Raw genomic sequence first — 25,366 nt, 5'->3', positions numbered from 1 at the left:
ATCTAAAGAGATCCAATACGAATTCATTGAGAAGAAAAAATTCCACAGTAAATTTCAATAGTCAATATAATCCTTCAAACATGGTATCCAAGTCCAAGGTGACAAATTCTGATTGTAAATAGCTGAAAAAGAATAAGTAAAAGAATCTGAATCGTTACTATAATAAAGTATGAGTAATTAATAAATTACAACTTTGATCAAAGATTTTTTTTTGAGAATCCATTACAGACCATGAAACCTAAAAATAAAATAGCGAAAAATGCATCCAAAAATCTTTGAATTTGTCATAAATTTATTTATCAACAAATATTTTAACGTTAATTTTCTTCCGTTTCACATTTAGTAAATCTCTGAAAATCATGACAGTAATAGGAAACAATAGTTTTCAAGCTTTTAGCTGTTTATAGTAACCATTCAGGACAGTAAATAAAAATGATAAATAATTGCATTAAAATTTACCAAAAATAGTAACATTAAACCCATAAAGTCATACTTTATTATCTATATAGAATAAAGAACACATCACAGCTTGTTCAATCATTATACTCCTCACTGATTTAAACAAAACGAGCTTCAGGTCTAATCCTTCATTTTCTCTGATAAATCATTAAAATCATCTTGATTCAAGAAATCATTTAGGTTGACAGTTTAAATTAATTTTAATTTTTCATTATTTAAATCTTTGATCAAAAAACAATAAGCGTAATGAACTATTATATACTTTCATTAACAAATACGAATACCACAGAGATGGCACAGTAAGTGGGGAGGTGTTTCCGTAAATAATTTATCCAAAAATGAACAAAATCTAGTACAGTTAAAATAGCATAAGGAGCATTTTTAAATTCTAGCAGATATGAAACAAATTTTACTTTGGTAAAACCTGTAATGATATTTCATAAATGCATAAGAAGGAAGTGAAGAAAGGTTTATAAGACATTTTTTTGGAAAGTTCATCATACTTAGAAGTAGAAGTGTCTATTGATTCAGTATTAAGCAAGCGTTATCTGCGATATAATTAAATTAAAAAAACACTATAGCTTTGTATTAACTTAGAATATTTAAATAACAGTAATTAATCATAATAGTTCTGTTTTACAAAATTCTTAAGTACCAACTATTTCTATCTGTAATTCTTTTCAGATAAAACTTGTTTCTAAACTGATGAAATTCAAAAAAACAATTTTGTTAAACAAATATTTTAAAATTACGAAGAAAAAAATAAAAACCAATAGCTAAATTCCAATCTTTTAGTCTAAAAATAAAATATGGACAAAATTTTATTGTTCGTATGATCATATGATTTGACCAAAATGATATGAAAAATAAGTACAATAATTGTTGCAGCAAAAAAAAAAGTCAGTAAAAATACATAATGCACAAGCACAATAACCACAACAGAAACAGATCATTTTAGTTGTGTAATAATGATATAAGTATAAACTGGAATCAAAGTCTGACTGAATAACGAATATGAATATGTGTGTATGAAGTGTAAAAACATTAGTAATTTACATGTTCCAACTTGATGTGTATGTGCTCATCATAATTTGATCCGCTTGCATGTGAGACATCCGCTTGCTTTGTATAGCTTTGTATAGGAGTGTCACTGTGAGACTGTCATGTTCACACATGCATATGACACATTTGAACACATATCATGCTCTCAGTATTATAAAAGAGGCATAAGTAATTGCAAAACATCAATTTAGTTTCAAATGTGAAGTGTGTGTATGGTACCTTTATTTAAGTTGTAAAACTTAAATAAAAAAATAATCATAATTTCATCAAAAATAATAATTGAGATTTCAGATTATCATGTGCAATCAAACCATGTAACTAATTTTTTTTTAAATTAGATTCTTATGCAAAATGAATAAACTTGTGAAAAAACTAAGGATGCCATCATCAACATCCAGTGAATTAATTGATAAAAAGACAACATTGTAGCAATGACATTACAACCCTGTAGAGGGAAGACACCCACCTTGTGACGTTACAGGTTGCCACACCACCCCCTCCGTGAGGGGCTTTACCAGAGGTCGTCTTTAGACCCTCTAACTGATTACATCTCACAGTCATCAGCCAGGCTTTGATCGGGATGCCACCAATGTAAACGCCTTGGCAGACATTTGCATCAGTAAAATACAAATCAATTTCACCTTCACGTAAGCCTCAAACGAACATCTTCACATCCAACCTAACATAATTCCCTCAACCGCAGACAATTCCCTAACATAACTGACCAAAACCGCAGAAGCACGAACCCCGCGCCTAGTCCTCCAGATTTGACAGCACTGTTCGTGACTGTGAATGCCTCAGAAAACAAACAATTTTAAAGTTAAATCAGTGCTACACTCATTCCAATCAAAATTATGTCTTACGCAACATAGAGATTCAGACTTACACCCAATTAAGTCGACCAATTTAGGTCACCTAACAAGGAAAACAAAACCTCATTTCGATCCACGCAGGAGCCGGGGGAAAACCCCACACCCCCACCCAGTCCCATCATGGTGTCTCGCATGGCATTACAATCTCAACCACCACCGATGGAGGGAAGCCACGCCCCCGGTCACCGGGTTAGCATACCCCGGCGACACGAACAACCACACCAACAGAAGCCCCAATGCAAATCATAAACAATACCAATATAACTGTGGCACAATGCCAATGCGCCTACCTCCAACCAATCCAATGCCTAAGCCGGAACCCTGGCCACCAGGGATCCTACCATAATCGAGTACCTAGATTAAACTCCCTCTGCAGACTTACACACCGTAAGGATGCAAAAAACCAGCCACTATAGACCACCTCACGAATCATCCAGTTAATACGGAGATCCAGGAAGGAATGTATTCTCTCAAGTTCCCTAACAGCTCGTGAATGTTTGATCTCATATCGGGGACAGATGTAGAGGACGTGATCCACTGTATCATCTGTCCCACAATCCGGGGATGACTCAAATCTACCAAACAAAACCTAGCCAAACTCTCCCAAAAGGCACCATGCCCAGAGAGAAATTGTGTGATATACCGATTGGGGAAGACCCATCCAATCACACCTAAATCAGACACTACAGTGAATATATCATGCGTGTAACAATAGGTGGGATTTGTCCCACCTGACTTGCCAAGACACAATGCCCTAGTCTTCAATCTCTTGCTTTCGTTCTGATGTTAATAGGTTATATACCTTGGAAATGTAGCGTTCCTTATGCTCATTAGCCAAGATATCTATTGGTTTGACTCCGGCTGTAACACATACTGCCTCCAGCGAGACTGTTCTATAACCACCTATATCAGCCAGCAAGAGGAGTCGCTGGGCCTGCAGCAAAATGTCCGTACGATACCTAAAAGCCATGCAGTGAGCCCAGACAGGTGCAGCAAACAGCATATTAGCTTGGCTGACACCTTTTCAAAGGATATGCATAGTACGGTAATTCAACCCCCCAATCAGGATGAATGACTCTACGGATTCCAAAAAAGCATTTTTTCCCATAAAAAGTGGCCTTTTTTGTTATATAATGTAGATGTTCCTGGAACTGAAAATTCCCATCAAGGATAACACTCAGGTATTTTTGAGTCATAACATACTGAATGGGGAGACCAACCATCTGAACCCGGATTCGTTGGGTAGCTCCCAATCGGCCCTAAGCAAATCATTGTGGTTTTCTCTAAGCTGAAAATCATCTTACGTTAGAGACTCCACAGATGGAGTGTCTCACAAGCATGAGCAGCTCAGAACTCTACCTTGTTACGCAAATCCCCTTCAATAAGTAGCAGCGTGTTGTCAGCATAAGCGATGACACGACAACCACATAGCAACCTTAAACGCAACATCGAATCAAATTCTATGGTCCAAAGAACGGGATTCAGAACACTGCCCTGAGGATATCCTTTAGTTAAGGTCTTATGAACCTCCGAGCCACCATCATATAGGGAAACAGTCCGATGGCTGAAATAACTTGAGAGCACTTCTAGTTCATTTCATGTACACTTACGCTTCTGCATCTGAAACAGGGAAGAGGACCACCATAAATTGTTAAATGCCCCAGATATCTCCAGGAAAATCCCTAATACATATTTACATGGACTAGAGGAAGCTATAACCATCACCTTTAGTATGGCATCTTCAGTGCTCTTACCTGGTCGGAAACCATATTGGTTGTCCATTAGCAAATGATTATTGGCCAATCTAACTAATACGCAAATATAGGACCTTCTCAAAAACCTTGCCAATCAGGGGCAAGAGCGTTAGTGGACAGTAAGAAGAATAGGATCTTTGTCACCACCTTTGAACAACAACACCAAGTCACTACGCTTCCAACACACTGAAAGTGCTCGGACGAGGAGCCCCACTGTGATACAATCATATCCAGGGGGCCTTGTGCAGTGCCATACTACAGATCACTGACACACTTCCGCCACAGTGATCTCAGAAGATTGTGAGTTCCCGCCTGACACGCCGGTGGTATGAACCTCACCCACTACAGTGTCATCCAGGAGCAAATCATTCAGTAAAATGTTCACGGTCCTTATCAATTACCACACCCTCACAGGTTGACAAAGCTGACAAGAGGACATCTTTCCTGCGCTTATGTCCAAGGACTCTATACACAACACCCCCAGGGTCTCTATTCCCTTGCTCCTAACGAAGGAGCACCAGGAATTATGCTTGGTGAACATAATGCTATGAAAATACCTAGCCCTCACTCTACGGTAATCTGCAGTTAGGGCTGCATGCCAATCGGGATAACCCTCTCCCTGCGCAGACCTTCTGAGTCAGTTCACAGAGTGCTTCATAACTATCAGATTCTGAGACCACCAACCAGATATACGTTCTTGGCCAGTGCCTCTTGGAATGTTGGCTTCAGCCACCGCCACCATCACAGAAGTGAAATATTCTGCCAGGACATCTAATGGCAGGCTGTCAAGATCTCAAGAAAAACTGTTCAATAACAGTTATTTAAATTATGGATTTACCGCACTGGTAGGAAAGCCACAGTGCATTGTCTGCTTTCAAGTCCTCTCTAATGAATGAATGAAGCCTCAAAGTTAATTCGACACTTGGAAACTAAACACCCAGATCATAAAAAACTCCTTGAAAGAAGATTACAGACTTCAAGAAATCAACAAGCTTTCATTTATAAATCAAGCCATACTGATAAAAGTACACTTGAAGCATCTCAGCTCATAGCATTAAGAGTAGCTAAGATGTCTAAACTCCATACAATCGCAGAAAAACTCATATTGCCTATTGTAATTGATATGGTCAGTTTAAACAGGCGTAGACAAAGCAAAAATAATTGAAAAAAGTTCTGCTTTCTAAGAAAACAGTAGCAAGATGAATTGCTGACATGGCTGCTTTCGGCAATCAGATAATTCAGCAAGTAAATTCAAGTGAATTTTTTAGTATTCAATTTGATGAATCAACAGAAATGGCAAACATTTCTCAGTTCTTATGTTTAGTGAGATATGAATGCAATAGGAACAGATCAATCAAAGAAAATATGTTGTTTTACAAATCAATACCTGGTCATGCAGTAGGACAATGGTTTTTTGATGTTTCTTATGAAGCTGCTAAAAACTATAATTTAGATGAACAAAATTTACTGCAGTATGTAGTGATGGTGCAAGGGTGATAACAGGAAAGAACAGTGGATTTCTGAAAAATTAAAAGATTGTCTTTTACCAAGGGCGGAATTAATGCAGTGCTTCCTTCACAGACATGTTCTTGCTGCAAAAAATACACCAGAAAATCTCAAACAAATTCTTTGTAAAGCTGTAAAAAAGGTTAGTTTTATTAAAAATCGACCATTACAGAATAGGCTATTTGTTAAATTATGTATTGAAATGGGTGAAAAGAAAAAATCTCTTCTTTTCCATACAGAAGTCAAATGGTTATTGTGGGAGAAAGTGTTAACACGGTTATTGGAATTGTAAGATGGATTAATAATATTTTTCTAGGATAAACAAATGCCATTCTCAATGATTTTACAGAATAATGAGTATATGTTGCTGTTGGCTTACTTAACTGATGTAATTTTGGGTTAAAACGACTTGAATGTGAATTTACAAAGATGTGATAAAAACATTTTATTAATGACAAAGTTCCATGTTTTCATTAAGAAGCTTGATATCTGGATCATTCGCCTTCAAAGCAAATATTTTAACATGTTTCTACTCACTTCCAATTATATTGAGAAAAATTTAGATGAAGAAGAAACTATTATTCACCATAGTTTGGTAGCATGAAGATGCATTTTCCTGAGCTAAACATTCAGTTGGTGGAGTATTTCCTGGAAGATAAAAATGATTTCTCGAAGAGATGAATACTGAATCCATTTGATGAAAACAATGTTTCACCAAATGTTTCACTGCTAAGTTACCAGTTGAGATTCATGAATAGCTCACATCGATAAGTCTGCTAATAAAATATTATAACTGTAATTTATATCTGATTTGGATAATGTTTGGATCAAAGTGAATATGGAAATTTAGTCATAGACGTACTGAAAATATTAATTTCTTTTACCATGTGTTACTTCTGTGAAAAGGTTTTTCATCTATGTTGAGCAGAAAAATTAAATATAGGAATCTTCTTTTATACTTGAAAACAATTTGCTTTTGTGTTTCTAACATAGATCCATAAAAAAACTTTTAAATGAAAAACAAATACACCCATTCCATTTATTTATTTTCATCACATATGTAAAGAAAATAAATTATAAACCCCCAAGAGGGTCATGACCCCCAGGTTGAGAAAGGCTGCACTAGAGATTAAAATAGAATAATTCCATACCAAGTGATAGCTTCTTCTGCTGAGGAAGATAGTTCAAAAAAATATCTCTCTATGTAAACAGGTGTCTTGTATATTGCTTCATGTGGCCTTGTATACATCCTTTTTCCTGCTTTATTATTTTTTTTACCTACATTTAAAAGTGCATCAGAATGGTATGATAAACCTTTCCCCTTCAAATGACAACAAAATGTCAACCTTAGGATTTTGGTTTGATAGCTAATGAATGAATTCATATTAGTCAAAAAATGAATGTACAGATTTAATCATATCATAACTTGAAAACATACTTGTTTTACAGTCGTAGCAGGAAATCACTGAATGAATATCTACAACATGTAAGAAATTCCAAGCTTAATGATTTTATGCATTTTTTATAGTTCTCTGGAGAATTTTGATTACATAAATATAAATATTATTCACAAGTATTCTTATTTTAAAGAAGTAGTAGTGTCATTCCTAACATTATTCAACATTAACTGGATGGCTGGCTAGACTAACAGTCTGTTGTAAGAATAATTACAAAAAATAAAAATGTAACTTACAATGTTTGATAATTTTCTTCTATATCTTTCATTGTTTTGTTCTGACTACCAACTTTTCTTTTGAAATAATAAAGCTGTTTTTCAGTCTCTCTATGTTCTTTTTCAAGATTCTTAACTCTCCTGTAAATCAATTAAAATCATATTTATAAGTTTTCAGAGAAAAGTACACTATATAGTAACAGGAAAATAGGTTATATATAAATTGGTCAGAAAGTTGTGGTGATGGAATATCCCATTGTAACATAACTCTCATTCACCTCTTGTTCAAGAAAGATACTGTACCATATAAAAATGGAAAATTTTATGGGGTTATTAAACATACATCATTTCACCTAATATCAGGGAATTTTGCTCTAATTCAGTAAAAACAAAAAATGTATTCAATCATAAGCACACTAAAGCCAAATTAAACAGGAACATTCAGTCAAAAAAAATGTTGAATCAACTTTGTTAAAATTTATAGAATTTCCTTTAATTTGATTTTTGTTACAAATCTATAAAATAAAACTTGACTGAGATACAACATTTCAATTATCAACCTTTTTTTATTTGCTTTTGAAAAACTAATTTTTCTATTTCATGATTTACTTTAAAATGAAATTATTTTTTACAAAAAAAATCTTACAGTAAAAGTAATTTGGTTGGCTCCAACCAAATTACTGTATAATATGACTACACTATACGTATATAATTATGTACAACGTAGTTATGTAGGCTTATGGCTATGAAACAATTGTGGTGAAAAATTCTCTAAGTTTTTCAAGGGTAAATTAAAAAATCAACTTAAACAAAAAACGAATAATTTTTTTTCATTCTTTTTAATCATAGGAAAAGTATAAGATACATAAGGTAATCATTTTTGCTCACATTTTTCCTTTCAGCAAAATCTTTCTTCATTCATCTTCAATTTTTTGCAATATTGTTCCCACAATGGAGATTTAGTTTTCTTAAAAGCCTACTAGCTCTAAAAAAAATTTCATCTACATCTTCAGAAATCACATCTACAAGGTTTTTGTAACAGTAATAAACAATTTAAAACAAAAATTAAAAAACGTGGTTTACTTAAAATAAAAATCATATTTATCAAGAAACTCTAAACAGTGTTTTTTTTTTAATTTCTACACAATCCCTAAGACTGTTCACTTGAAACAGTTAATCTAGTAGTACAAAACTACAACACACTACACAGTATAGTATAAAATATTGTACTGTATTTATTATACAGTAAAATAGTATAATATGCAGCCTGCTGTAATAAACTTTAATATAATAGGTCATTAATACCTACACAGGCTAGCTGTTAGTGACAGCTTTAGGTTTCCTTCATTTAAAACAATATATTACTTTAAGAAACATAATAGCTAATTACTTTTTACTGAGAAAAAACAAATTTCTAAGTAAAATGTATTTTTAGTAATAATACAAGTTGCACTTAACAGTGGTCATTATGGTAAATTTATGTAGGCAATTTGTTCAAATGTAAATTAACTAATATAAACTCAGTCAAGGTTTGGAGTCCATATAATCCAGATGTGATAAGCTGAGAAGACTGGTTTACATTGAGCTCATACATATTTTCCCTGTTTAAGAATAAATTTAATATTATTTCAAGTTTCTTATGTTTATTTTACTTTTTCTATTATTAATTAAATTTAAATATTCATGTTTTCCAGTTGTCCAATTTGTTTTCAGTACTTTAGTGTTTACTAATTTAATCTGCTTTATTCTGTAAGAAGTGACTGATTTATTTCTGTTTTAGTATTTTTTCCTCTATAGTGTGTGGTGAAGCTGAGGGAGGAGATAAGGTCTCTCAAGAAAGTATCTACTTTCCTAATTTTTTTAAAATATCAAACTGTAACTCCCCCTTCCTAAGAAACTTTAAATTCATTAGCATACATTTCCTCCAAAAATATATAATACACAAGAAATAAAACAAAAAAAATTAAAAATATTTCTTTCAAACAGGTCGTCACAGTTTACATGCTTTCTGTACAATGGCTGACCAATACAAAACCCATTTCTGAGCTAGGCAATTTCAAGTTTTCTGAAGCTTTTTATAGTATGCAAAAATAGGGTAGCCACAATTTTTTTTAAGGACCACCTTTTTAATAAAGTTAAAATTTCAGTATATTCAGGGAAGAAAGTAATCTTAATTATTATGCAATAATTAATGAGAGTGACGGGCGATATGTACATAATTAACAGCAAAATTCAAAAAATTAATTTAAAAAAATTACTATTAAATCCAAAATTCAAATTTAATCAAATTAAAAAATCAAAAATTAATGTAACCCATAATAACCTTTTTATAACTGGATCTTGACCTAACATAAATCTTTAAAAAAGAAAAAGAAAATAAATTTTCATTACACTCAACGACAGAGATATACAAGAAAAAAAGGTACAAAAAATCGTCAAAAAATTTCAATTATAAAAAAAATACTATCTTAGAAAAATATTACTAATTAAGAATAACAGGGTATCTAATCCTGGTTTAAATTCAAATTTACATAGAAAAAAAAATTTTATTATATAAATTTCTCCTAAATACAAAATATTAAAATTAAAGTTAGACTTAATTTTAAAAAAAATTGACTTGAACCTGAGGAATAACCGCAAATGCTGGCACAACATTTTTTAGTTCTAAAAAATATAACTTAAATTAGAAAATTAAATTAAAAAACTTTAACACTGAAAATAAAAATTAACCATTAAGGATATCTAACCTAACAAAAACGTACATGCGTTATAAATTAAAGCCAAATTTTAAAACAAAAATCAAATTTAAAAAAAAAATATTTTAGAGGGAACTTTAAAGCCTTATAATAAATAAAATAAAACATACTCAAAAAAGCACTTCCAGCCCTTGATCAACGACATTAACTTAAGCTACCCCTAACTAAAGTCACAGTCAAAATAAAGAATTCAAATAGATGAAAATCAACTTAAAAGCTAATAATTTAAAGCATCAAAACCAGAAAATAAGGCTACCCCTAACCTTGCACCAATTTAATACAAAAAAAAAGTGTTTAAAATAGATGAAAATCAAATTTTAAAAAAATTAACAAGATATATTTAATTTAAACTTAAAAGATATAGCTATTATAATAATAAATTTGTTTTTAAGAACCCAAACACAAATATGTAAATAAGCATGTATAAATCTTATTAAACTGAATCTTAAAATTAAAGTTAAACAAAATTAAAGTATCTTCCTTAGGTTTGTTAAACTTTAAAATTTATTTTAAATAAAATCCTATTTAATTTAATTAAATAGGGTTTAATAAAATTTAAGGAGCCTTTCTGTCATTCAAATCTTTTAATGATCTCTTAAATTCAGATCTCAGTATTGTTTCTCCCCTTTCATCCTCTTCGACTTCCTCTTCTTCCTCTATAACACCATTTTCTAATTCATTTCCTCCATATAACTCTTCAATATATTCCACCCACGTATCGACTTTGTTTTTAAACCCCAATCTACATTTCATTAACACTAAATTGTGGTCACTATCAACACACTCCAAACATATACTTTCAAAAATCTTTTCCTGACATTTAAATTAATTTTTGATGTAAACAATTTATATTTCTGACTGAAGGCTCGTTTCACCTGTGCTATTCAGCATTTTATGTCGCTGCTGCTTCATGCATCTTTAGTAATTCTACTTCCCAAATAACAAAATTCTTCTACCTCCATAATCTTTTCTCTTCCTATTTTTACATTCAGTGGTCCATCTTTGTTATTTCTATTACATTTCATTACTTTTGTTTTGTTCTTGTTTATTTTCATGCAGTAGTTCTTGGGTAGGACTTCATCTATGCTGTTCATTGTTCCTTCTAAATCCTTTTTACTCTCAGCTCCAATTACTATATCATCAGCAAATTGTAGCATCTTTATCTTTTCACCTTGTACTGTTACTCCGGATCTAAATTGTTCTTTAACATCATTAACTGCTAGTTCTATGTAAGGATTAAAAAGTAACGGGGATAGGGAACACCCTTGTCGGACTCCCTTTCTTATTACGGTTTCCTTCTTATGTTCTTCAATTATTACTGTTGCTGTTTGGTTCCTGTAAATGTTAGCCATCATTCTTTTATCTCTGTATTTGAACTCTAATTTTTTTTAAATGCTGAACATTTTATTCCAGTCTACATTATCAAATGCCTTTTCTAGATCTATAAATGCCAAGTATGTTTTGTATGGTTTGTTTTTCTTTCATCTTCCTTCTACTATTAATCTGAGCGCTGAAATTGCTTCCCTTGTCCGTATACTTTTCCTGAAACCAAATTGGTCTTTTCCTAACATTTCTTCCACTCTCCTCTCAATTGTTCTGTACAGAATTCTAGTTTCAGATTTTTGATATACGAGTAGTTAAGCTAACTGTTCTATATTCTTCACATTTATATGCTCCTGCTTTCTTTGGTATCAAGACTATAACACTCTTTTTGAAGTCTGATGGAACTTCCCTGTTTTCATAGATACTACACAACAGTTTGTATAATCTCTCTATCGCTTCCTCTCCTACACTGCGCAGTAATTCTACAGGTATTCCATCTATTCCAGGAGCCTTTCTGCCACTCAAATCTTTTAATGCTCTCTTAAATTCAGATCTCAGTATTGTTTCTCCCCTTTCATCCTCTTCGACTTCCTCTATAACACCATTTTCTAATTCATTTCCTCCATATAACTCTTCAATATATTCCACCCACTTATAGACTTTGTTATTAAACCCCAATCTACATTTCATTAACACTAAATTGTGGTCACTATCAATGTCTGCCCCAGAGTAAGTTTTGCAGTCGACGAGTTGATTTCTAATCTTTGCTTAACCATGATATAATCTATCTGATAACTTGCAGTATCAGCTGGCTTTTTCCTTGTGTATATTCTTCTATTATGATTTTTAAACTCTGTGTTGGCAATTACTAGATTATACTTTGTGCAAAACAAAAAGTCGGCCCCCTCTTTCATACCGTTTGCTCAGCCCGGATTCACCTACTATATTTCCTTTCTTGCCTTTTCCAATGCTTGCATTCCAATCTCCAACTATTATTAAATTTTCATCTCCTTTTATGTATTTAATTGCTTCGTCAATTTCTTCGTATACACACTCTACCTCATCATCATCATCATCATCATGGGCACTTGTAGGTATGTAGATGTTAACAATCGTTGTTGGTTTAGGTTTCGATTTTATATTTATTACAATGATTCTATCACTATGCATTTTGAAATACTCTACTCTCTTCCCTATCTTCTTGTTCATTACAAAACCTACTCCTGCTTGCTCATTATTTGAAGCTGAGTTAATTATTCTAAAATCACCTGACCAAAAGTCGTTTTCCTCTTCCCACTGAACCTCGCTAATTCCTTCTACATCTACATTTATCCTACCCATTTCCCTCTTTAAATTTTCTAACCAACCAACCTTTTTTAGACTTCTAACATGCCACACTCCGACTTTTAGAATGTTATTTTTTTAATTTTCTGGTGAAAATTATCCTTAATAGTCCCCCCCTGGAGATCCAAACGGGGGACTAGTTTACTTCCGAAATATTTTACCAGGGAAGCCGCCTCCATCATTTTTATATGAAAATGCAGAGAGCTACATTGTCTTGGAAAAAAAGCAGCTGTAGTTTTCCATTGCTTTCAGCTGTGCAGTACTCAGAAGATTGAGTGATGTTGACATGGCCATTTAAGTCGTCCTGACCTATGCCCTTAACAACTACTGAAAGAGCTGCTGCCCTCTTTCAGGAATCTAAGAATAGTGTTAACATTCAGTGGGTACTGACATTCCAGTATTTTAAAAGACATTCCAGTATTTTAAAAGAGGTCATAGATGCTATTATTGTACAACTTACAAATTTAATTAATGAATCTTTCAATAATTATTTCCCAATTGCCTTAAGATTTCCATTGGTATTCCACTACAAAATTTGGCACTTCATTTACAAAATTATAGGTCAATATATTTTCTTATCATCTGTATTTTCTAAAGCATTTGAAAAATTATGAAAAATACATTTTTAAGTCTTCTTGAAAATCATACTGCATTAACAACTTTCAGCATGGTTTTAAGAAAAAATTGCCTACTGATACCGTCATTTCCTAGTTTTTGGAAAATATTTTAAATTCCGTATATAACAGAAATATTTCATTTTCAATTTTTTGCAATCTTTGTAAATCATTCAATTTAGTTCCACATTTTTACTGATGAAAAAACTTGTACCTAAGACATCAGAAGAGCTGCTTACAAGTGGTTTGTCATACCTTACCAATCTTAAACAAGTAGCTGAAATTTCATATTTTTTTAAAGACAAGTAAATTACAGGATTAGGTCTTCAAATTCAAGATGCAGAATAAGTAAGATATAACTGTATCACTTGTATTTATACCTGAATTCCTATATATATATATATATATATATATATACATATATACATTTCTTATTACATTATCTACTTACTACACAAATTTGAAGTTTATATTTGATGATAATTATGTAAAAGGAATTAAAAATTCTACAATAGCAATTCAAAAAATCATTCACTGGAAGTACCGTAGAAATCTAAATTTAAATATGGATAAAAACTTTGCAGTGTGGTTCTCAGAGAGATGTAAAATTGCTGATCTGAATAGAATTCCCATGAATGATGACGATAGTATGTTTGTTGACCAAACAGAAAGATTTTTGGCTTTTTGTTAAATAATAAATTCTCATTGGATGATCAAATTGATTTCATTTACAGCACAATCAAAGCATACAGTTTTTTTAGGTGCTTTAAAAAAACACTAAGATCATCATCACTTTTAAATATATAATATGCTTATGTATATTCCTCTAAAATGTAATCTCATCTCTTAACACTCCCACAAAATATCAGAACAAGTTTTTTAAGATAAAAACTGGACTGTCAGGTAATTGTTTGGCACCCATAAGTATAAATCATTAGACCAATATTTAGGTAAAGAAACATATATTAGATATTAATAACATATATTATATTAGATATTTAGATAAGTTAACATATGTTAACTTAACCTTGAATATAAATGTGCAGAACTATTTTTGTAAAAGAATAATAATTATTCTTAAAAAATACAATATCTACCTCTATTAAATCAGACAATAGAACTGTTTTCGTGTAACTCAACATACTACTTTGTCTTACATAAAAGGATTTTATCTATTAAGCATGACAAAAAATAACATAATATTAATAAAATAAATTTATATTATTAATATTACGTTATTTTTAATAAACAATAAAAAAAATCTTCTCACAAAATTATTTAAAACAGAATAAGATTTTCTTTTACAGAATAATTTTACTCTTAAATGAATTTATAATACTAATTAAAAAAAAACTCAAAAACAATTCCAGATTTTTTTGTACCCAATGCACAGGAAACATAAATATGTGCTCAAATAATTTTCATTAATGCCTTTTGAATTGTGGTTTATTTTGCAGTTATTTTTTATATTTAGTAACTTTACGTATTTATCTACCTTAATATTCTTTTGCCTTTGTATATAAAATAATTAATATGAACTTTAATCACATCTATTTTTTATTTTATAATTAATTGTGTATTTTGTTCTAATTAACATTCTACCAATGTTTTCCAGCATCCGAGTAAAGGCAAGTTTCTTTTTTACCAACAGAGTAGCATATCTACCCAATCTTATGTGATCTATGTAATGAATTATTACGTACCAATCAGAATGAAATTTATTTAAGTTTGATTTCATTTTGTTAACAGCCTACCAGTATGCTGGTCCACCTTCAATTGAATTGAAGTTTTTCTGCCATTTTGAAAATGGTTATACCATTCTAATCTCTGGTATAACAAAAAATAGCCACTGAAAGTAGCTGGAAGTTTATAAAGACCAAAATAAAAGTATATTCATTAATATTAATTAAATAATTTATGAATTATTTCGTTAAAAGTATAGAGCTGTTTAATACGTACTTTGAAAATATTAACAATGTTCTTCTTTCTATTTAAAATGTGTTAACATAATAATATAAAACAGAAACAGAAGAGACCTAAATTTGTACTTTAGTTTTTACTAATTTGTACTCTTACTTTTTACTCTTTTTTTTGTAAATTTTGGTAATAAAATTGAAAAAATTCTGTCTTCTTTAATTAGCTAATCTCTAGAAACACTATAATAATCTAAGTTACAAATAAATTTGAATATTTACCTTTTAAAATGCTTTACACACTCATATAAATGTTCTACTTTTAAATCTGAATTATCTACAACACAATCTGCTTCTTCAATGGAGCCATTTAGAATCAAATTAACTCTGAAAAAGTTCCAACAAACATATATAACTTACTGTATTAAAAAAAAATATATATATATAAGTATATATACCATATATAGGATTACCTATATGGTAAAGGATTTTTAATTTCAATTTTAATGTGTAATTTTGTACAAATGATTTGAAAAATTATATAGAGCAGCAACTGATAATGCGAGGGACTCGCAAAGTGCTCTTGCTTGAATTATGGAATAAGTTAGGTGTCATCCTATTTTATTTTACTTTATTATTCTGTACTTGGGTTGATCGGATTAATATAATTTGTATAATGCAGACGAGTAGAAAAATATGATTCTCAAAAGGATCGATTTTAGAAGAAAAAAGAAAAAAATATATATAAATATATATATCAAAGACAAAAGTATAAAAACCGTTTACCACCAAGAGTACGGAATTTAATAATGCTTCTAACCTTATTGCTTATTATTTTTTAATACCACTTTAGAGGTTTTCCCTCATCATCAGTTAAACTTTTCTTTTTTTCTCAAATCACACATTAAATTCAAACATTAAAATTACAACATATAAAAATATGTAGTCAAAATATTAAAAATATAAAATTTTTAATTTAAAAATTTCTTATTGTGTGGCTAACCACACATACAGTACTGTACTAAGGACATACGGTACTGTACTCCAATACAGTATGTATGTCCAGTACTGTTTGTGTGGCTAGCCACATAATAAAAAATTAAAAAATTTTTAACTTTATATTTTTAATATGTTGACTACATATTTTTATATGTTGTAATTTTAATATTTGAATTTAATGTTATTGGACAAAAAAAAAGAAAAGTTTAACTGATGATGAGGGAAAACCTCGAAAGCGGTATTATAAAATATAAGCATAAGGTAAGAAGCATTATTAAATTCTGTACTCTTGGTGGTAAACAGTTTTTTGTGTGCAAAAGGATCTTCAGCTGCTGAAATTTATCGGGAGTTGTGCCTAGTGTATGGACCTACAGTATTGAGTGAAGGAAAGGTTAGACAATGGTGTCAAGACACCATATTAAAAATGGCTGCACAAATGTGCATGACGAAAAGCAGAGTGGAAAGCCCAGTAATCAGACCGATGAAATCGTTGAACAAGTGAACCGAAAACTACGATGTGATCAGTGATTTGACGGTTAGTGTTCTGGCTGATGAATTTCCACAGGGTAGATGCACCTCTATTAACACAATTGTCACACAAAAGTTCGAATATCACAAATTGTGTACAAGGTGGGTACCGAAAATCCTCACCAACCAATACAAAGAGCAAAGAATGTACAATGGATGAGCGTTTTTGGGCCGCTATCGATTTGTTTTCCCACATTATTATGCAACGAGATGTGGATATCCTACACCAATGCAGAATCGAAACAACAGTCAATGCAGTGGCACCATTCAAGTTCTCCAAAACCGAAAAAGTTTAAGCAATCTTCGTACTCAAGTCAAAAAATGTTGGCTACTGTTTTTTGGGACGAAAAGGGCGTCATTTTGGTTTACTACATGAAACATGAACAATTACAGCTGACATGTACTGCAAAACGGTCACCAAACTGAGACATGTGATACAAAATCTACAACACAGGAAACTGTCATCCGACGTAATCCTCCTTCACGACAACATGTGTCCTCGCACCGCTGCCTTAACGAAGAAGATTCAAGATTTTCATTGGGACTTTTTGACCACCCTCCACATAGTCCTGACCTTGCACCTACAGACTACTTCCTCTTTTTGCATTTGAAAAAGTTGCTTGGTGGACAATGATTTCAGAACAACGAGGAACTCAAGACTGCCATTGTCAACTGGTTCAATTCCCAGGGAGCGAACTTCTATGTAGAGGAGTTAAAGAAACTGGTGCAACGTTATGAAAAGTGCTTAGAAGTGAATGACGATTATGTGAAAAAGTGAAGTAGATATGTAGTAAACTAAAACTGTAAGTAAAAACATTTTCTCATGAGTAAAATTTTTTTTATCGACCCAAACGTTACTTTATGAATATGCCTTGTAATATAAGAGGGGGCAGATTTAAAATTAATTAAAGGTTGCACTGGTTTAATTTATGAATTTTTGATAGTCAACTTAATTTAGGGGTAATCGATTCAAAAGAATAAAATCTAGAATAGTATTTAAAATTATTATTATTATACAAGTTATTAAAAATTGATCTTGAGTTTTTTAGTAAAACTTTAATTACTTTTAGAAATTTGTTAGTTGGGTCATTAATTTTCTCAAATTTATTAACAATGTACTGTTTCATTAGGTTACATTTTTCAACTGTCAGGATAGCTGGTGTCATGATATTCTCATTATAGCTGGTTTAAACCAGCTTACAAACCTAACAACCACACAATAAAATAAAAAAACAAAACTAATAATAAAATAATAAAATAAACAATCTGTGTGAAATTTATAAAATAAAATGCAATGATTGTATTTGTGTAGGGAAAACAAATAGATCCTTTAAAACTAGATTTCTTGAACATTTCAGAAATTACAAAAATAATACATAAGGTTTAGCTAATATAGCAGACAATCTAATAAACAATACACATTCTATTTCTGACATTAATATAAATTTAGAAATATTAGAAATTAATAAAGATGACATAATATTAAATATATTAGAAAAATATTACACATTTAAATACAAAAAAAAAAACATTTTTCAATATGATAAACCATCCGACAGTGTTTGAGGGAGACGGTCTTATAAAAACTGCAATAGATGGCTACACTTGTTTAAATTAATACACAATTTTCATTATTTTAGTATATTTATTTTTCAATTTTTATTATGCAATAATGGAATTATTTCAATCAACTGAGGATGTGGAATCTCACAAAAGTACTTTCATGAAAAATTAAAGTAAGATGCGACTTATCTCAATATTCTGTACTAGGTGGATATTTTTAATGGAATTTAAACATACAAAATATATGTACAAATAATATATATTATACATATAATACATATACATATACATAATATAATATATACGTAATAATATATAAGATAATATAATATATACATAATCCAAATATATTTGCATTTTGAGTATTCATTTTGCAACACAGTTTTCTAACTCAGGTAAACAAGCGCTCCCGAAATATTAGCACATTTTTTAAAAGTCAGTTATATTATTTTTCTTATACAAGGCCATTGATCAATAGCTTTTCCAGTAATATCATGCAAGGTGCCACTATAATACTGTTAATTTTTCTTTTTTTTTATGGCCTATAATTCAAACAAAATTTATGTTGATTGATGTCAGTTTAAAAAAGCAGATGTTAACAGTTACTGCAGTCAGGAATGCATACAAAGTGTTGGTAGAATTGTATTCAGCTAGCTGCTGATACTGCTACATCTCTATGTAACTGATCAAAACTACAGTTAACAGTGCAATCATCACAATTCAATTTAAAGAGAAATGTTTATGCAATCTTCTAAAACACTCTATAATAAGAAGTTAAACTTACATGGATGGTCAATTAATGTGAGGTATGTTCAAAAAATACAAAGACTAATGTCATAAAACAAAATGTACTTTATTTAGAAGTTACTTGTCTAGGTCCCCTTCAAAGTACTCTCTTCCCAGATAAGTCCGCATATAATTATCCCAATGGTGTTTCCACTTTTGGAATCAGTCCTGGAACACATCTTTTGCGATGTTCTTCAATTCCTTCGTCACATCTGCCTCAATCTCAGGAATCATCTCAAAGCTTCTTCCTTTCAAAGGTCTTTTGAGTTTGGGGAACAAGAAGAAGTCACAAGAGCAAGGTCAGGTGAGTAGGGTGAGTAGGGTGGGTGGGTGAACAGTGATTGAGTGTTTGGCCAAAAACTCATGAGTTCTGAGGATTGACTGGGCTAGAGCATTGCCGTGATGAAAAAACCAGTCATCATTCTCATAAAATGATCTCGAAATCTTGTAACATGATCCAACTGATATCCCACACTCTTCAGCAAGCTCTCTGATGGTCAGACGTCAATTTACCTGAACCAAGCACCAGGTGTTGATCATTCTAAATCTAAACGAAAAAACACACTTCACAAACAACCATGTAGCTAAGCAACCAATAATATTTGCAATCAAAAAATTGCATTGTAATCAGCTGATTTGTACAAACATGGCGTCGCCAAGCAGATATGACTGGAACCAACTGGACCTGAGCAATTCATCAAACAGTCTACGTATTTCTTGAACAGACCTCGTACACTAAGATTTAAAAAAGTATTATTAGATAATAAACAGATGTACATATACTATGTTATAAATTAAATTACACTACTATACTGTACTGAACTAGTGTGAGCTGGAGAGAACTGGACAGTGTCTCACAAAACAACACTCAAATTGAATACATCTTTCTAAGCAAAGAAGAGATTGTCTAGTATTGAACAAGAGAAATTCTAAACAAAATTTAACAAAAATGCAAAATATTTAATGACAGGTAGAGGATGTAATTAAATCCTTCATCAATAACATCAATGAGTAAAAAATTGTTATAAACGTAGTAAAAAAATCATCGAACACAAAAAGGTGATTGTTTATAGTTTAAAAATGCAGGTGAAATAAAATTCACTCGTTTAAGTATATACAAATGTTTTAATAGAACGTTTACAGACATATGCTTAAGATTAATATAGTACACAGTACTAACATACAAATTAGGTTAGTTTATACGTTTACAGTCCACGGCAGCCAGTCCTATTATTTTTTATTCATAATTATGTGATTATATTCATAATTATATTATTATTTATTCATAATTATGACTGGCTCACTCACCCTTAGTCCCCACCACACTACTACTCCAACATGCCGCCCCCATTGAAGGTGGAGACTTCAATTATCTGGTACTACACAAATTTTAGCTAGAGCTCTTTTGAATAGTCCCTTGGCGGTTCTTATGGTGGCTACTCGAGGTATATCATCAGCTCCGAAATGAAGTTTTTCTAAGCGACCCATCTCCCAACATAATGGAGGCCGAAAATCTTCCTTAATTACTACTAGAGACCCTACCTTAGGAAACTCTAAAGTCCTTTGCCATTTTTGGCGTTGTAATGTTGAGAGGTACTCATTGGTCCAATGGCACCAGAAAGTCTGGTAAAGAAGTTGTATGCGTTGCCAGTAGTCAAATCGGTTTATGTTTAAATCGGTCATGTCAGGAATAGGAAAGGATGTCAATGATTGTCCAATTAGGAAGTGAGTGGGTGTCAAAGGATTTAAATCGTTTGGGTCAGTAGATAAAGCTGTCATAGGTCTAGAGTTTACACACGCTTCGATCTTTATGAATAAAGTTTCTAGTTCATCATACATTAAGATATGGTTTCCTAGAACTCGTTTAAGGTGATTTTTTACCGTTTTAACTCCCGCTTCCCAAATACCTCCAAAATGAGGTGATTTAGGAGGAATAAAATGCCAAATAATGCCAGCAGCCGCGCAATATTTTTGGAATTGGTGTTGATGGGATTCAGAGAGAAAAAGATTTTTAACTTCATTTAGTTCGTTTTCTGTCCCAACAAAACTTGTAGTGGTGTCAGAATATATGTTCTTCACAGCACCACGAGCAAGTAGGCGAGCGAGTAGACGTTGAAGAGCATCTAGGAATTTTTTCGTTGTCAAATCAGGAACTAATTCAATATGTATAGCCTTTGTTGCCATGCATACAAATAAGGCAACATAAGCCTTAACTGATGATGATCGGCATTGTGACATTCTACGATAGTAAAAAGGTCCACAAAAATCAACTCCACAATTTTGAAATGGATGGGATTGTTGAACTCTATATGATGGTAAATTACCCATGAGATATTGAGATGATTTAGGAGCAACTTGAAAACATTTTAAACAATGTCATACAGTAGAACGTGCTAAAATCTTTCCTTTGATAGGCCAATATTTAGTTCTCACTGCTGAAAGTAAGGCTTGAGGGCCAGTGTGTAGTGTGTTAATGTGCATTTCATTAAATATTAGTTTAGTAATAGTATGATCATATGGAAGGAGAACTGGAATTTTGTAATTTGAGTCGATTAGAGCGTTTTTTAATCTTTCTCCTACTCGAAGAATATCGTTTTCATCAATGAATGGATTTAACGATTTAATTTTGTTACTCACGATCTTTCCAATCTTAATTTTTTTAATGTCTTCATCAAATGTTTGTTGTACCTGTTTAATCCAAAGGATTTCTGCATTTTGTAGGTTGTTAGCATCAAGATGACCAGTTTTTCTAGTTTTAGAGTTTCTGCAGTTATGTATAAACCGTTGACACAAAGCAGTGACTCGTAACAGCTTAGACCAAGAAGAAAATCTGTTCATTAAGTCACAGCTAGGTACAGATACTGCTATAACTACTGTCTTTTTACGCTCTTCTAATTCTGGACTGATAGTAATTGTTTGAAGAGCTTCAGGCCATTCATCTTCAGCTTCAGATAGCCAATGTGGTCCATGCCACCAAAGAGATGAAGAGATAAGTATAGTTGGCCTAGTCGATCTTGATATTAAGTCTGCAGGGTTATGCTATGAGCGGACATGTTTCCAAATACAGTCACCAGTTAATTCTTGTATCTGAGCCACCCTGTTGCTGACAAATGCTTGCCATGTATTTGCTGGTGAATTTAGCCAATGTAATACTATCATTGAATCCTACCAAAGAGTGATAGAATGTATGTTCAATTTAATGGAGTCATGAATTTTACTGAGCAGTTCTGCAACCAGTAGCGCTTCACATAGTTCTAGCTGTGGTAACAAGACTGATTTTATCGGAGCTACTCGTGATTTGAAACAGTAATTTAACTGAAATTGAATTGTCACTTTCAATCGTACGAATATATACACAAGCACCAAAAGCCTTCTCTGACGCGTCGGAAAACCCATGTATTTCAAATCGTTGACCCTTGTTTCCACTGAGGACTCTTCTATCAACTGTTAACTGATTTAATGAGATAAGCGATTGTCTGTATGCACTCCATTTCTGTTTAATATTATCAGGAACTGATTCATCCCAACCGAGGTCTTTGTTCATCCAAATTTCTTCCATTAATAATTTTACTGCTATTACAATAGGTGATACAAGACCGATTGGGTCAAATATATGGGAAATATCAGACAGTATATTATTCGTTTCGTAATGACTTGAAAATGAAAAGTGTCACTAGTAGGGTTCCAGAAAATGCCTAAGGTTTTAACAGTGTTGTTGTCGGATTCGAATACGAAATTTGCTTCCTTATGTTCAGCTGGTATATTTTCTAACTGTGGGTGATTAGCACACCATTTTCGCAATTCAAATCCTGCAGTTTGGAAAAGTATTATCAATTCATTTTTTAAAGTATTAAGGTCACCTAATGAGTCACAACTGGTTAAACAGTCGTCGACGTAAAAATCCCTTTTTCAACACTTTAGTGGCGACTGGAAAGTTTTTCTTTTCAACTTCTGCTAAATAAAAGAACGTTCGGATAGCCAAGAAAGGTGCAGATTCTGTTCCATATGTAACGGTTTTTAGACAATATTGTTGAATTGGTTCAGATGTATCATTACACCAAAGAATTTTTTGATAATCGCGTTGTTCTTCATCGATCATTATCTTTCGATACATTTGTCTAATATCGGATGTAAATACGTATATGTGCAGGCAAAATGATAATAAGATGGAAACCAGATCACGCTGTATGGTCGGTTCGATCATCAAAATGTCATTCAGAGACATGCCGGAAGTTGATTTGGTATATGCGTCAAACACTACGCGAACGCGAGTGGAGGAGTTAGATTCCTTCAGAACAGGATGATGTGGCAGATAATACCCATGTTCTTTATTATTAAGAATGGGTTCTAATTCATCGTTTTCAAGATATTCGTTTAAAAAACGTATGTAATCTTCTTTAAGTTTAGGATCGTTTAAAAGTCTGCGTTCTAATGATAGAAACCGTTTAAGTGCTTGATCCATTGAAGTGCCTAGAGCTTTCTCAGGCTCAAAAGAGAAGGGTAGTTTGACAATAAATTTACCGTCAGCTTGTCGTTTAACATTGGTCAGAAAATGAGATTCACATGGTTGTTCTTCAGTTAACTTTGGTTTGTTAACTACCTCTTCTAATTGCCAAAAAGAAAAAATAAGTTGATCTGTGCTTGGCTGCGTGTTGGCATCTACAACTGTAAGGAAAGAATAAGTTCTATTCATAGGTTTCTGAGATGAAATTTTACCTCCAACTACCCAACCAAAAACTGTATTTTGCAGAATAGGCAGACTGTTCCCTAGTTTAACGCGTCCATCTTGAAGTATCTCGAAAAATGCATTAGCTCCTAAAAGGGCATCAATACCTCTTGATTTGAACAATTCTTCATCCGCTAGTTTAATGTCATTAGGGATTTCCAGTTTAGAATGAAATGAAGACGTAGGTAAATTATTAGTAATTTTTCGCAAAACGAGAAATTCAATATTTTCAGTATAATTATTGAGTCTGGACTTAATAACTGTGTTTACAGAAGTGTTTGTGGATATACCTGTACTAGCAATGCCTGAGACATTTGTGCAAACCTTGGACTGCTGCAGTCATAGAGCTGAGACTAAAGAAAGACTGATGAAGTTAGATTGACTTCCACTATCGAGTAAAACGCGGCAAGGATAAAACTTTCCCTGCAAGTTGAAATTGCGATGGAAATGACAGCAATGGCGAGCATAACTTATTCATTGCTATTGGAGCAACCGACTGCAGTTGAATTTTGAAAACTTGTCGATGAACTTGCTGATTGAGGTGAAGGCGGTCCAGAGGCTTTCTCTTCAGCGACAGGCGATAACTTCGGGTTATTCGTATTATGCAATACTGTATGATGGCGTTTGCAGCAGTGTTTACATGATTGAGGGCTTTTACACCGGATTGTTCTATGGTTTGACCTTAGGCAGTTGAAACATAAATTAAGCAGTCTAATTTTAGAATAACGCTGAGAATTATCTAATTTTAAAAGTTGTTTGCAATTAGAAGATCTTCTGAGCAAATGGCACAGTTCCGTTTAGTGGTGTTCACAGTATGAAATGTGTTTTTATTTATTGAGGGAGAGACTCTATGGTTAGGCTTATCCTTAAAAAATAATTTTTTAGATGATTGAACACGGTGTTCTTCACGACTTTCTTGAATGGAACATTGTTCGAGTAAAAACTCCATTAGGGTTATAAATGAATACCGCCTAGATTGACTATCTAATTTATTGCTTGCTTCGACATTTACATCATTCCTACTCTGTTTGTTTACAAATCTTATTTTTTTAGAATTAAAAATACTAACAGGATTCCCCAGTGATAAACTGGTTCGCCTAAATTCTTTAAAGCCGCGAGATGGTTCGTAACTGCATCGTATAGGTGTCTTAAATTAAAGGCAGATAATTTTTCAATTTCTTAATCTTTAATAAGCTATCAACGTGTGCTTTAATTATTAATCTTTCGTTTTTGAAACGTTTCTGGAGATGAGACCACGCGGAGTCATAATTTTCGGCACTAATTTTAATTTCCTTGATTATTCTTAATGCCTCTCCCGACAGACAAAAGCGTAGGTAATAAAACTTTTGAATTTTTGATAGTCGAGTAGAATTATTAATCATAGTTTCAAAAATGTCATAGAAATCGGTCCATTCTTCATATTTGCCGGAAAATGAAGGAAGTGGAATATCAGGAAGTTTAATATTGTCGGAAACATCGGGAATTCTGG

The 25,366-nt window shown here is 32.3% G+C and overlaps 1 protein-coding gene across 2 annotated transcripts in view; it reads right to left on the bottom strand.

Moving 5' to 3' along the window:
• The window catches only part of LOC142318663 (E3 ubiquitin-protein ligase trul-1-like), an 84,996-nt gene that overhangs the window by 20,496 nt on the left and 39,134 nt on the right, over positions 1-25,366 (bottom strand). For both annotated transcript variants that reach the window (XM_075355126.1, XM_075355127.1), the window contains 2 exons: positions 15,558-15,662; positions 7,347-7,466 (listed from right to left, as the gene is read on the bottom strand). In XM_075355126.1, the coding sequence (XP_075211241.1) occupies positions 7,347-7,466; positions 15,558-15,662 (225 nt within the window). The remainder of the gene's footprint in view (positions 1-7,346; positions 7,467-15,557; positions 15,663-25,366) is intronic.

The sequence above is a fragment of the Lycorma delicatula genome, chromosome 1 (genome assembly GCF_047948215.1).
Source record: "Lycorma delicatula isolate Av1 chromosome 1, ASM4794821v1, whole genome shotgun sequence".
Classification (NCBI taxonomy): Eukaryota; Metazoa; Arthropoda; class Insecta; order Hemiptera; family Fulgoridae; genus Lycorma; species Lycorma delicatula.
The sequence above is the reverse complement of the archived record's forward strand: the minus strand, read 5'-3'. Positions and strand labels throughout refer to the sequence as shown.